The sequence below is a fragment of the Trichoderma breve genome, chromosome 2, assembly GCF_028502605.1.
Source record: "Trichoderma breve strain T069 chromosome 2, whole genome shotgun sequence".
In the NCBI taxonomy this organism is placed as follows: domain Eukaryota; kingdom Fungi; phylum Ascomycota; class Sordariomycetes; order Hypocreales; family Hypocreaceae; genus Trichoderma; species Trichoderma breve.
In genome coordinates this window covers 4690792-4702972 of record NC_079233.1, presented here as the reverse complement: position 1 = coordinate 4702972, position 12181 = coordinate 4690792, and the positions used below count along the sequence as shown (strand labels likewise).

The window sequence follows — 12181 nt, the reverse complement described above, 5'->3', positions numbered from 1 at the left end:
GACGCGCCAACCACATCCAGCTAGCATGCACCTGAGGCGTCACCTACGTACTTCATATTCTCGGTGCAACTTGTTGATGCCGAGCCCTTTTTGCGCGCCTTCATCATCCACGGCAGCTTCGATAGCTTCGACAAAGACGAAAATCATCATGAAGCTCTCGCTGGGGATTGCCGCAGCACTTGTGAGCTGCGCTGCAGCATCGCAGCCCGCTGCTGACGTTTACGTTCTACCGAATCGCGAATCCGCATCGCCGCCGTCCATCCCCAGCAGCGTTGCCCGGCTGATCTTGCTGAAGCTGGCGGATTCCAGTTCCTTTTCCTTGGTCCGCGATATTCCTGACGACGTCGACGTCGAAGAGGTGGTTTCGTTGATGAATCGATATGGAGGCGTCACTACTCCATTGTTTGATGAGCTCGCCCATGAACCTAAGCAGCTGTTCATTGCGCTCCAGGGCTTGACGGACGAGCAGATGAAAGAGACCAGAGCGAAATTACAGCGGCAGCCCTCATTCACTATCCCCGATGTGCCTCATATCGACCGTCTGCAATGGGCGACGGGCTTTGAACCGCCTCCGGCCGAGCTTAGAAAAGGAAAAGGGATCAGCTGCTCTTATGATGAAATGACCAACCCAGTCGAGTCCCGATGCTGGACGGGAAAGAGTTTGATGGCTAGTTTCGATATCCAAAAGGTACGCATTGAAAGTATTGGATGAATTGTTGTATATGGTGGGTGGGATGAAGAAAATAACCCGAACTAACTCCACACCTTTCTTTATAGAACCCCGAACACTTGGACGACGTGATCGACAGCTTCCCACGGCTGACCTCGCTTGCTGAGATTGGCGAAGTGCAAACAACTTTCTTGTTCTTCACTGGCGTTGGTAAATTGTCGAGCCAGACCCGAGCACTTCACAAGCGCCAGGCGGAGCGGGTGATTTCCCACTTTCATAAGACTGCGGCCGCGGCGGAACCAACTTCGCCGGCGCAAAACACCCTCCGAGCCCCCGCAGGAGCTATTCCCGCCTGCTTTGACTCCCTGGACAGCTGCGTCTCCAAGACCGGCAATTGCTCCCACCAGGGCGAGTGCTTGAACAAGTACGCATCTGCAGATGCCGGTGCCCTTGCCAGCGGCCGCGCCCCTGTCTGCTTTGCATGCCACTGCCTTAGCACTAGGACCGAAGAAAACGGGCCTCTTACCCATTGGGCGGGGCCTACGTGCGCCAAGAAAGACATTAGCGTCCCATTCTGGCTCTTTGCTGGCTTCACTTTGCTTATGCTTGGAACTATCTCTTTGTCCGTCACTATGCTCTACAACGTTGGAGACGAAAAGCTCCCCGGTGTCATTGGGGCTGGAGTTTCCAAGTCTAAATAAGCGGGCCAATAGGAGGTTGGAACGCGGTTTCTTTCTATGGCTTACATTGATTTGTTTTTTTCTTTTGTGACCAGTGGATAAGTAATGAGGCGTGGATGTCATGAGATAATGGCCTAGACAGAGGCTGAGTTTGGCATGTAGGAGTCGAGGAGCACCTATCGATGAGCAGCTCTACCATGTAACCATTGGAGCCTCATGTACCATACAGATGTATTCAATAGCGTTTGTTTTGCTTTTCCGTACTTTTAGCTTCCTAGAAGAGAAAGGTCCAGCCACAGGGCTGAGTCTTTGGTTCTGAAACTAAGAGCATATCCGTCTTCCGTGTCGATCTTTGTAATGGTGGTAAGAGGTTGTAACAGTAAGACGTGACGTGTTGCTGGTTGATGACAAGAGAAACAACATGCGGACGCCAACTTATGCGTTGATGCTATTTACAGTTCAGTTGACTCATGCTTGACTAAGCTCCTGTACTCTCTTCTACTTGTTGCTGGATCATTCCCGCGGGTTGAGCTCAAGCACGCGGAATAAGCATACCCTTAGCACGCAAAGTCCGCAATAATAAGGTTAATTGGAGACAGCTCAGAATCGGAACTGGCAAGTGGTACAATAGTAATCGGCCGAGACGGATTATGCTGTATTCCCTGTTTAGGACTAGCCAGCCCATGACGCGCCAAGCATGCCGCAAGTGGGCGATGTACTGCCCAGTGAGGACTAGCCCGCTCCTTCCAGCTGAACGGTCCATACTGATACACGTAAGTTCGATGTCCATGCGTCGGGTGGGGCAGCAGCAGCTGGGCAGGCATCAAAACAGCAAGGAGCGATCCAGGAGCTCTCAAGCGGCATGAGCGAGAACCTCGTCGGATACTTGGCCTCCGGACTAGGCTGGCCGCCTCAGGCTATTTGATGTCTCCCATTGCCTACTCTGGCTGCGCATCTCGCCCGTTTCTCATGCCTTTACGCATCGGGATTTTCCGCGTCTTGACCAGGATATTCTCCGGAGCTGCGAGGCGTGCCAGATTGGCCAATCATCCCGCCTGAGACCCGACCTGCGCCCCGCTAAGGGAAGTCCGGACTTTTGCGAAAAGGCCGTCCCAAGCAGCTGTGCTTTGAGGCGTTGAGTCTTCGAGGGTCGTTTCTGAGAATGGTCTCTGGCATCCTTTAAAATCGAAAGCCCGCCGGACTTCATTCTACTTCCGTCTTGCAAAAAGACCTGGCCGACCATGTACCCTCTTTTTGATTGCTTGCATAACCTAGGGCGGGCATAACGAAGAGCAAACAATGGATGCTGAACCCTCGGCAACGACCACTAACAGCTCAAGGGCCGAGAGGCCAAAGCTGCCCACGGCAAAATGGGGAGCCGCCTGCGCTCCCTGTGCTACCGCAAAGGCGAAGTGTATACGATCAAACGAAGCTCCGGGAGCTAAATGTGACAGGTGAGCTAACGAGGGACAAGAGCTAAAAGTCCTGAGACCTTTTTTATTTTATTTATTTATTCGGGGTTTTATGTCTTGTCATTTGGTTTAACACGGGGGAAATGGCATCGGATGGAGAGTGGGATGGGGCAGTCACCAGTATCAGCCGTTTCTATTTTCTTTTTGCGTTTCTTTTTGTCATTGTTCCGTAATGAACGGCCAAACCGCGCTTTCTATTCTTCTATTGAATTCCAACTAACAAGTCCATTGCTGTTTGTCACGACTCATAGATGTGAGAGGCTCCTGAAAGAGTGTTCCAACCAGATCCATCGACCTCGAAAGAAGAGGCAAGCCAAACCTTCGTAAGTCCGAAACTTCCGTTTCCCTCTCTTTATATGCAGGCTCCCGGCTGTGACTCTATTCGTTATACGCCGTCCCGGAGATGTATTAGCTCGGCTCCTGGCCCCTGATGCAACGACTCCGTTTGAACGGGAATTCGGTGTTTCGATGGCGCTAGCAGCTTTAATCGTGGAGAATTTTGGAATTCCCTTTGAATCTCCGATCTAACAAACCCTGGGTAGTCGAACGGCGCAGATCGAAGAGCGGTTGAACGGCCTTGTCAGTCTTCTCAAGGCCTCCGGAGAGCTATCTGGAGCTCAGAGTGACCCACATTCGCAAGACGATATCGAAGATCCGGGAACAGAAGGCTCTTCTGACCGCCCATCCCCATTTTCAAGCCCGTCCAGCGCTATCCCTAGCATATCTAACCAAGCCAATACTTGGATTATCGACCCATCATACAATTCCTTCACGCCGAAATCATGCATTTGCCATCCGGATACCATGGAGGCACCGCCACCTCCGGAGCCAGACGAAGTGCTTCTTGACTTTTATCGAAAGAATCTTCAGCCCGTCCACCCCTTTGTTATAGTCCCGCCAAATGTCTCGGCAGCTGTCCTGGCGGCAAGACGACCGTTTCTGATGGCAGCTATTCGGATGGTTAGCTCGTTTCGAAGTATTAGGTCAATGAGGGCGCAGATGTATCATTTGATGAAGCACCTTGCGGATCACCTGCTCATCCGCTCGGAAAAATCTCTGGATTTGCTATTAGGCATCATAGTCATGTTGGGATATCAGCAATACCACTGTTGTCTCCACGGGCAACTCAGCAACTTGATAACCTTGGCCGGGAGTTTGATTGGTGACATGGGCTTGGGTAAACCCCCGGGCGTGCATGAACGAACCCGGTTAATGGTTGTCCGTCCACCAGAAATACATGGCCGAAGTAATGAAGAGAGGCGAGCTTTTGCTGGGGCCTGGTACTGGGCATCAGTGTTAGTCATTTCCCCGCAACCTCAACTAATTGCTATAACTTGTTTGCTCACTATTCCTCCTACAGGATATCCATGAATTTTCAAAGAGTTGAACCTATGAGATACAACGGATACCTCCAAGACTGCATGCGGCACCTCGAAGAACACCCAGAATATGAAAGCGACATTTCTCTAGTATATCTTGTCAGGATACAAAGGTTGACGGAACGAATATCTGAACTCAACTCTAGAGACAGAGCCTCAGAAGAAGTCTCTTCTGTTCCTTCAGCTCCTATCTCTGCTTACGTCTTGGCATTCCAAAACGAGCTCAACCAAATTCGGGACTCCATGCCTAAACATTTGAAAGACGACAGTGAGTACTTTTATGTATACTATGTGTCATAATGGCTATCTAACTAAAATCTGCTATAGAAACTTTTCAGCTCTTCTTAGATAGCGCCAGGCTTCGTTTATACGAGCCTCCGGTTGTCGATAAGAACCTGATCCGCTCCCTGTCCAAATCTCTTTCTTCTGTATCTATGGCTACGGACTCACCGCTCGACAAGATATATCAGTCAAGCGCCGCTCTCACGGCGTGGTTCAATTCTTGGCTCTCCCTCCCCATCTCGACATACTACTTTCAAACCACCGCGGTGGGCTCGCACCTTGTTTACGCCCTCGTCATGTTAGCCCGATGGGCAAGGTTGGCGACTCCCAGAGCAATGTACGAGGGCAAAACCACTATGCCAGATGACCCGAGTGCGAATAATCCTAACGTTGCCCTGTATAACTCCGATATGGGAAACTCACAGTGTAACCCGAACATGACGCCAGACAAATGTGGAATGCCACGGGGACAACGTGTGACGGCACGCCCTGATCTAGACGACCCCGACCTCGCAGCTGCTGTGGCCGTACTGCGGACACAGTTACAAACACAACCAGGACTGATGATTAATATTCCTGAAATTCTTTCCGCGATATCCGGCCGCTTTGAGCATGCCAATGCAACTTTCCAATTATGCTCAGCAGACACCGAAAGAGTAAACAAGAATGTCTGGATGATGACTGCGCTAAAAGTCCGAATTACGAGAGCGAAATTAGAAAAGTGGGCAGAGCTGGTATCTGAAGGGTCAGAAAACATGCATCTCGACAATCGATCGGAACCAGACCAGAGAATGGCTGATTGGCAAGCGGCAATGCACATACCACAAACCGAATGCGCCGGACTGGACGATATGGGACTATTCGCGGATGACGGGGTACAAGAGCCGCAGATGGAGAATAATTGGGGGAACATGGCGCACACATCATGGACTACAGATCTATTATCTGGTTTTGACCCAAGCGGATGGTTCGATGGATATGTGGATTGGAATTCAGTCCCGATGACTGCTGCCCACCCTGTAGAGAGATGAAATCTCCTCTCCTCTTCCCAGCGACTGTAGAGAGATTCAGACAGCCTTCTTCCGGGCCTCCTCTCAGGATTTGACATGCCATGGGCAAACGTCAGCAATAGTAGGGCTGAAATGACATCAGAGAGTTGTATCTGCGCAAATACACACCGGATCGTTTGACAACGCCGATTTTCTCTATGCAGCAGTCACAGCAGTCGCAGATATCAAGCGATTTGAGCGGAAGATGTGCGATGGCTTTTTAACGCAACGCTTACGAATGAGCGATTGTTTGAATATTTTCTGGAACTTGGTTTAATGGCGTGTCCTACGCATATCAATGGGGTTGACTACTTTATGTCTCTCACCTAAATAGCGGTTGTGTCACGGAACCATATATTCCACGATTCTGAGGACGTGGTCTGAAATTGAGACTCAGCGGTGAAAGATGACCACGCGAATAAGTGAGCAATGGAGTAATATTGAATCAACTGAGCTTGAATGTCCTCTATTGGTATTTGATATTGGAGTGGCAATGACATGGAAGGCATCATAGGAGTACTGGCGGTATAAATAAACGGAAAAAATACCCATGTGGCTATTCAAAATATATCGGTGCTCTTTTTTATCTAGATTGAATATAGAATACAGAAGGCCTTTTTCTTTCTACCTTGATCCTTGCTACATTGCGAATGAGTAACCATAGGTCGTGTAATAAATTGGGAGGCATCGCATGCTCAGTCGGATGCCCTACTTAGAGTCAAAATGGAACATATGATAAGGTATCAGGTGTTGGAGAATGCGGGGTCTCGTGCTCGTCCCAGTAACACCCCCTAGACTCCTGACGGTTTTCTAAAATCTGAGCTTCTCATTCATCAGCAGTCAGCAACCAGCAATCAATTCATCCATACAGCTGTTTATTATATAGTTCAGAATGGCGTCTTCTGAACAGCAAGGGAGCTCCATCCTTGCCTTTGAAGAAATACCACCGTCTGACGTCTCCTGTGCTGTCATTGAGCCTTCGGACGTCTACGAGTGGATTGAGCACACCAAGGCGGCAGGAGATCACGCGCGGAAAGACTTTTTGCTGGTCGATGTGCGCCGGAATGATTGGGAGGGCGGCACAATTGCTACGTCTGTGAACCTGCCGGCTCAGTCGTTCTATCCTACTCGTTCGGGGGTGTATCAGCTTTGCAAGCAGGCTGGGGTAAAGAAGGTTATATTCTACTGCGGTAGGTGTCTCATCCGGTGCTGTGGTGATACGTCTTGATTACTCGACAAGACGAGGATTAACGGTGGTCACGTTTAGGGAGCTGTGGAAGTCGAGGGCCGAAATGCGCAGGGTGGTTCCAAGACTATCTCAATTCGATTGGGGAAACCGAAATGACGGCCGCCATTCTCAAAGGAGGCGTCAAGGGGTGGCAGAAAACGTACAATGGCCAGAATATGGACCATTATGACCCGAATGCCTGGGGTTCACAGAGCAAGTAGCCGCAAGGTTCCTGACTTGGGGGGTGCATTTCGTTTTCTTTTTCTTGAGCTCGGATAAAAACCAAAAATCTAGCAACAATAGACGTTCGTATCAAGTCCCATGATCGCCTCTTCGTATCGTTTCCGTAAACGCCAAACAAGCATATTCAGGCATCCATTCACCATCTTGTTGCCGCCCCAAATTATCGGTTCTGCCTGTCGTCGCCGCCGATTCTCTCCAGAGCCTCCAGCATGACCACGGAGTTGCCACGGATGACCTGCCGCATTGAAGTAAGCGTATGTTCTAGAGGGAAAGGAATTTGTGTTGGGTAAGGGAATTTGGCGTTACACACCACCATGCCGAGCCTAATCTTCTCGCCGCCGTCTTTCTCCTCGACCGCCTCGTCCAATACGATGTTCAAGAAGACCTGCTCCCGTTAGTTCTCCACGTCCTATTGCTCCGCTTGATACCGGGTTGTTCTCACATCGTATCCGCGGAGTACACCGATGACCTTTCGGCTCCCGTTGAGCTGGACAAACAGCCTCTTGTCGAGATACTAGCTTCCAGTGTCAGTTGGGTTGATCGATCAATTGGAGGAGCAAATGATTCGTATCGACAAGGCCATTTGATGAGGAACAGGGAACCTGTATGGACCACAGTGTTGACTATAGGTCGGCTGGGAAACTCACCTTCTTCAGCTCAGGTTGGGCAGGCGCCATCTTGAGCAATCAATTAATTAATAGAGGCTTTGGTGACGGTCGATTTGCGACGCGATCTGGAAGCACTAACGCAGGTCAAGGAAGCTTTGCCCACCTTAAAATCCCGGTCACGTGCCGATAAGATAACGAATCTCGGGTTATCGACAATTGAGATGAGGATGCGCTCCTGCAACTTGCACTCCAAGCTCATACCGGGACAAATTGAGAAGAATGAGCTCGTTTGGCGCGAAACGAAAGGCGCGGGTCATCAAAGTTGATTACGATGATGACGAGAGCAGCAGGGACGCGCCACCCGTGGCCGAAGTTGGAAGCGTTAAAGATGGTACGTAACTGCAGAACACTGTTTGGCGATTCTTTGCTGATGGAGGACAAGGCTGACTTTGGCTGGAGATGTAGATGCTGTGAAGCCGACTTTTGGGTCTAAAGCAGGCCGGAAGCCATTTCGCCAATCTGGGCTACGGAATACGTTTAATCCACGAGACGAAGATGCATCAGCCGACAAGGAGGAGACCTCACAGGGCAACGACGAAGATGACGACGGTCCAGTAGTCGTACGGCCGAATAACAATCGAGCGGGCTTATCGAAACAAAAGAAGAAGCTTCCAAAAGCAAAGATTTCGTTTGGAGACGACGCAGGGGAGCAGGATGACGAGCCAAGCAGCGATTTTACTTCAACAAAGAAGCCGGCAATGGGGCAGAAGGTTCTTGAAAAGAATACCATCAAACGAGGCATGGCAGCCCGAGGGCTACCATTACCTGTCAGATCATACCAGGATGATGACGATCGGCCGAAATACAGCAGAGAATATCTCGATGAGCTTCAATCATCAACGCCAAACACCCCGAGCGACCTCTCATCCCTCAAAGCGAATCTCGATGACGAAATGGATCTGGATCCATCCGAACTAGAAGGAGCCTTGATAGTGGACTCCCCTATACCGTCTTCTACTGGTCAGCCTCAGACTACTCAGATCCTCACCGAAGCTGAAATTCGGGAGAAGAAAGAGCGCAGAGCCCGATTGGCAAAGGAGAAGGACTATATTCCTATGGAGGATGAGGATGATTATCTCTCAGCTCGAAAGAAAAAGGACGAAACTCGGTTGGTTGCTGAGGATGAGGACTTGGGAGAGGGCTTTGACGACTATGTTGAAGACGGTGGGCTTTCACTAGGCAAACGCGCGGAAAAGGAGCGGCGAAAACAGGATCGTCAAAAGATGGCTGAGCTCATTAATGCAGCCGAGGGCCATACCTCAGACTCCTCATCAGACAGCGATGCCGAGCGACGAATCGCCTACGAAACAGCGCAGACGCGTGCAGGAATGGATGGCCTGAAGAAGCCGAAGAAGGACCCCAATGAGCAGCTGTTACAAGTTCCACCCAAGATCACACCGTTGCCGAGTCTTGCAGAATGCATACTGCAGTTACAGGCTACACTGAAATCGATGGAGAATAACATCAACCTCAAGGCGGCAACGGTGGGGCAACTCACGCGCGAGAGAGAAGACATAATCAAAAGGGAAGCCGAAGTACAGGCTTTTTTGAACGAAACGGGCAGGCAATACGAGGAAGCTCTGGGGCGGAAACCCAACTCTGGCAGTGGAATCGCTGGCGCTGAGTTAGCTGGCGAGAGGGGATTGGAGAGCTTGGGAGCAACGCCGCTGAACGAGGTTAATATGGAGGACAGAGATTGATGGATTCTCATTTGCTTTTCTTAGCCAGGATATTACAAGTACAATGTACGAATACTATATATAGCGGGATACTAGGCAAGCTGTCGATTGGACAGTCATTTTAATGATGGACCATTGGGTCAAGATTTCATGAATATGTTTCTTCTCTTGCTTATATACAGTGATTCTAAGGATATATCTACAGTCGGATGTTAGCAGAGGGTTCAGCTTCTCATTACACTCAGGGGACAGGCTGGAAACATACTGGAAAAGCTTGCCTTATGAGCTGGGGTATCATGTTCGATGAGAATATATGGAAGAAAAAGACAGTTGAAACAGCGCAACATACGCTCGTAACTTCGTGCTTCTGCTGGTTCAAAGATTGCGTTTGGTAAGCGTCAACCAAAAGTCAGACGCAAAGAGAAATATAGAGGCGGTTATTTTTATCGGGGTTTCGGGGTTCATGACGCAAAAGTCGAAACGTCGTACAAGCTGTCACAGAGAAAGAGAGAAAAACGGTCGTGTTAGTTATCTTGAACCATCTGGTAGCCAAGCTCAAAAAGAGTCGACCATGTCCATGTAAGTGTTACGTACCTCAAAAACAGCCTTGTGCAACTCCATCAGTGCAATCAGTTTTCCAAGACAAGAGTACTTGCCGTACCCGAAATGTGTATCGACAGCGTTTATCATGTCTTTCAGTCCATCTCCCTGAGCGGCGAGCCATCTCTCCGGCCGAAAGACGTCGGCGTCCGGGCCCCAAACTGCTTTGGAGCGTCCGACTCCGTGAAAACCCTGGCCAATCTCTGTGCCGCCGGGGACGAAATAGCCGTTGAGGTAGTCACCCTCGGGGGGCACGGTCTTGAAGCCGAGGCCGCCGACTGGAGGCCACATGCGGAGGCCTTCGCGGATGACGGCTTGGAGGTAGGGAAGAGACTGGGTTTGCGCCCAGGTGATGGGGGAGCTGACGGTGGGTGAGGCGCGGCGGATCTCGTCGATGAGGGCGCTGTATGCTGGTGGAGAGGTTATGAGGGAGAGGAGAGTCATGCGGAGGGCGTGGGCGGAGGAATTGGAGCCCGCGATGCTGCTGGATGATTAGTGCTAGTGTCTTGGAAGATTTGTTGACTGATTGTGAGTACAGGTAGTTAGGGAGACGTACATGGATAGAAAGACTTGTTGGATGAGGTCGTTTTTGGTCATGCCGTTATCGATGTGGGCTTGCATCATGTCGTGAGCTCGTGGCGTCTTGGGGTCTAGTCGAGTTTCTACATAGGTTCGGGCAAAACTAGCAATTCTCACTCAGCATTTATTCCATTGGGCACTGGATGATGCCTTCACTTGACTTACTGCATTAGTCGACCAAAGCCAACTTGGTCACCTTCCTTTGGTAGCAATAATCGCAGGGGCCACATGTGGACGAGGTTCGCTAGAGACGGCATCACGGAAACTACATTCATCACGGGCAGTGAAGTTGTGTTGATCTCGTTGTACTGGTACAAATCCTGATCTTTTTCAAGATAGCCAAATGGCTGTCCGAGAGAGATGTCGCCTATGGCGTCCAGGGCGAAGAATTGTGTCTTCTCAGCCATGTCAACCGGCCGGACATCTGAGCCGGACGAAGCGTATTTGCGCTCGAGAAGACTAATGAAATTGAGTAGCTGGCGGTCCATGGCAGCTTCGAAGCTGAAGCCCTCGTTTGCCTTGCCGGCGAACTGCGAGAGGAATTGAATTAAATCTGACTTTGGTAGATAGAATAGAAGAGAGAAGATAAGGTAGACTTACACCAGGAGCCATTAGGGCGCGCATCTCTCTATGTTTTGTCGGGTCTCGGAGGGAGACAACATTGTCTACTCCAGGGACAATTTTGCCGCTTGCGTAGAATCTGCCCTTGGTGTAGCCGCTGCGGACTGCGGACATGCGACGGAGCACTTCAGGATCAGTAGAGAGAAGCTGCTTAGGGCCGATGCGTACAAGAGGGCCTAATATCATGAAAATGTGTGAGGATAAGACAAGCGCAACCATCATATTTCACTTGTCAAGGTGAATGTGCCTACCGTAGGTGTAGGCGGCTTCTTTTAAACGCTCATGATATCTCCCGGACAATGCGTTCGAGAGCTGCCACCATATTGTCCACCCAGCAATGGTTGGTCCGGGTATGTGTCGAAGTCGTTGCCAGCAGTAGACCCGACGGGCTAGAAAGGCGACCAAGAATATGAGGCAGAAATTGGATAAGTAGATAGTCAAGGCCGGCATTGTGGCTGCTTGGAGTTCTGCACCAGGGCGATTCGCGCTGTCAATTTGAAAATAGCAAGGGGTAGTGGATGGTACAATCGCTGGCTCAATGAACCTATTCAAGACTCAAACTCATCAATATAAGAAGCGATAGGGCTGAGATAAAGAAAATGGGATGAAGAGGGAGAGTTGGTTGCTCGAAACAGTACGCATTTTTAATCATCTCACCACGCCTTAGCATTTAGCTTCAAACCCCGGTTACGGTGAGCCCACAAGGCCATGAAATATTGAATCCGACGACTAGTAGTAACGGCATTGGAAATGATTCAAGCAGCAAAGCGGGATTCGCGGCTGAAAACAGCCCATCGAGCTGGGGCAGGCGGATGGAAGACAAGCCACTCTCCCCGCTAACAGACCGTTACGAAGCATCGGAATTTTGACATTGTTCCGAATGGCGAATCTTCAACAACTCCGAGTCTGTTGTTAGTCCACGTCCATGTACGCGCTACAGAACTAATTACATACCTACATTAGCATATGACAGCTGGCTGGTGCATGTGCAATAAAATCACGAACCCGGCCCTCGGATCCAGCTTCCAGGA

General features: G+C 50.2%; 6 protein-coding genes across 6 annotated transcripts; 4 read left to right on the top strand and 2 right to left on the bottom strand.

Moving 5' to 3' along the window:
* Positions 1–148: 148 nt before the first annotated feature.
* Positions 149–1371, top strand: T069G_03665 (uncharacterized protein; the record flags this gene model as incomplete). The annotated part of the gene is made up of 2 exons (XM_056170875.1): positions 149–688; positions 778–1371. The coding sequence occupies 2 exons, from the start codon at positions 149–151 to the stop codon at positions 1369–1371; spliced, it is 1134 nt and encodes a 377-aa protein (XP_056031767.1).
* A 1278-nt stretch (positions 1372–2649) lies between these two features.
* On the top strand, positions 2650–5514 carry T069G_03664 (uncharacterized protein; the record flags this gene model as incomplete). The annotated part of the gene is made up of 5 exons (XM_056170874.1): positions 2650–2804; positions 3074–3145; positions 3365–4117; positions 4183–4469; positions 4550–5514. 5 exons carry the CDS (start codon positions 2650–2652, stop codon positions 5512–5514), a joined length of 2232 nt encoding a protein of 743 aa, XP_056031766.1.
* Positions 5515–6424: 910 nt separating this feature from the next.
* T069G_03663 (rhodanese-like domain-containing protein) lies at positions 6425–6981 on the top strand (the record flags this gene model as incomplete). The annotated part of the gene is made up of 2 exons (XM_056170873.1): positions 6425–6722; positions 6800–6981. 2 exons carry the CDS (start codon positions 6425–6427, stop codon positions 6979–6981), a joined length of 480 nt encoding a protein of 159 aa, XP_056031765.1.
* Positions 6982–7163: 182 nt separating this feature from the next.
* On the bottom strand, positions 7164–7680 carry T069G_03662 (LSM domain-containing protein; the record flags this gene model as incomplete). The annotated part of the gene is made up of 4 exons (XM_056170872.1): positions 7164–7238; positions 7314–7388; positions 7446–7517; positions 7651–7680. The coding sequence occupies 4 exons, from the start codon at positions 7678–7680 to the stop codon at positions 7164–7166; spliced, it is 252 nt and encodes an 83-aa protein (XP_056031764.1).
* A 210-nt stretch (positions 7681–7890) lies between these two features.
* T069G_03661 (nineteen complex-related protein 2 domain-containing protein) lies at positions 7891–9371 on the top strand (the record flags this gene model as incomplete). The annotated part of the gene is made up of 2 exons (XM_056170871.1): positions 7891–8002; positions 8077–9371. The coding sequence occupies 2 exons, from the start codon at positions 7891–7893 to the stop codon at positions 9369–9371; spliced, it is 1407 nt and encodes a 468-aa protein (XP_056031763.1).
* A 534-nt stretch (positions 9372–9905) lies between these two features.
* Positions 9906–11600, bottom strand: T069G_03660 (cytochrome p450 domain-containing protein; the record flags this gene model as incomplete). The annotated part of the gene is made up of 5 exons (XM_056170870.1): positions 9906–10431; positions 10507–10632; positions 10695–11059; positions 11130–11326; positions 11402–11600. 5 exons carry the CDS (start codon positions 11598–11600, stop codon positions 9906–9908), a joined length of 1413 nt encoding a protein of 470 aa, XP_056031762.1.
* Between the last annotated feature and the right edge of the window lie 581 nt (positions 11601–12181).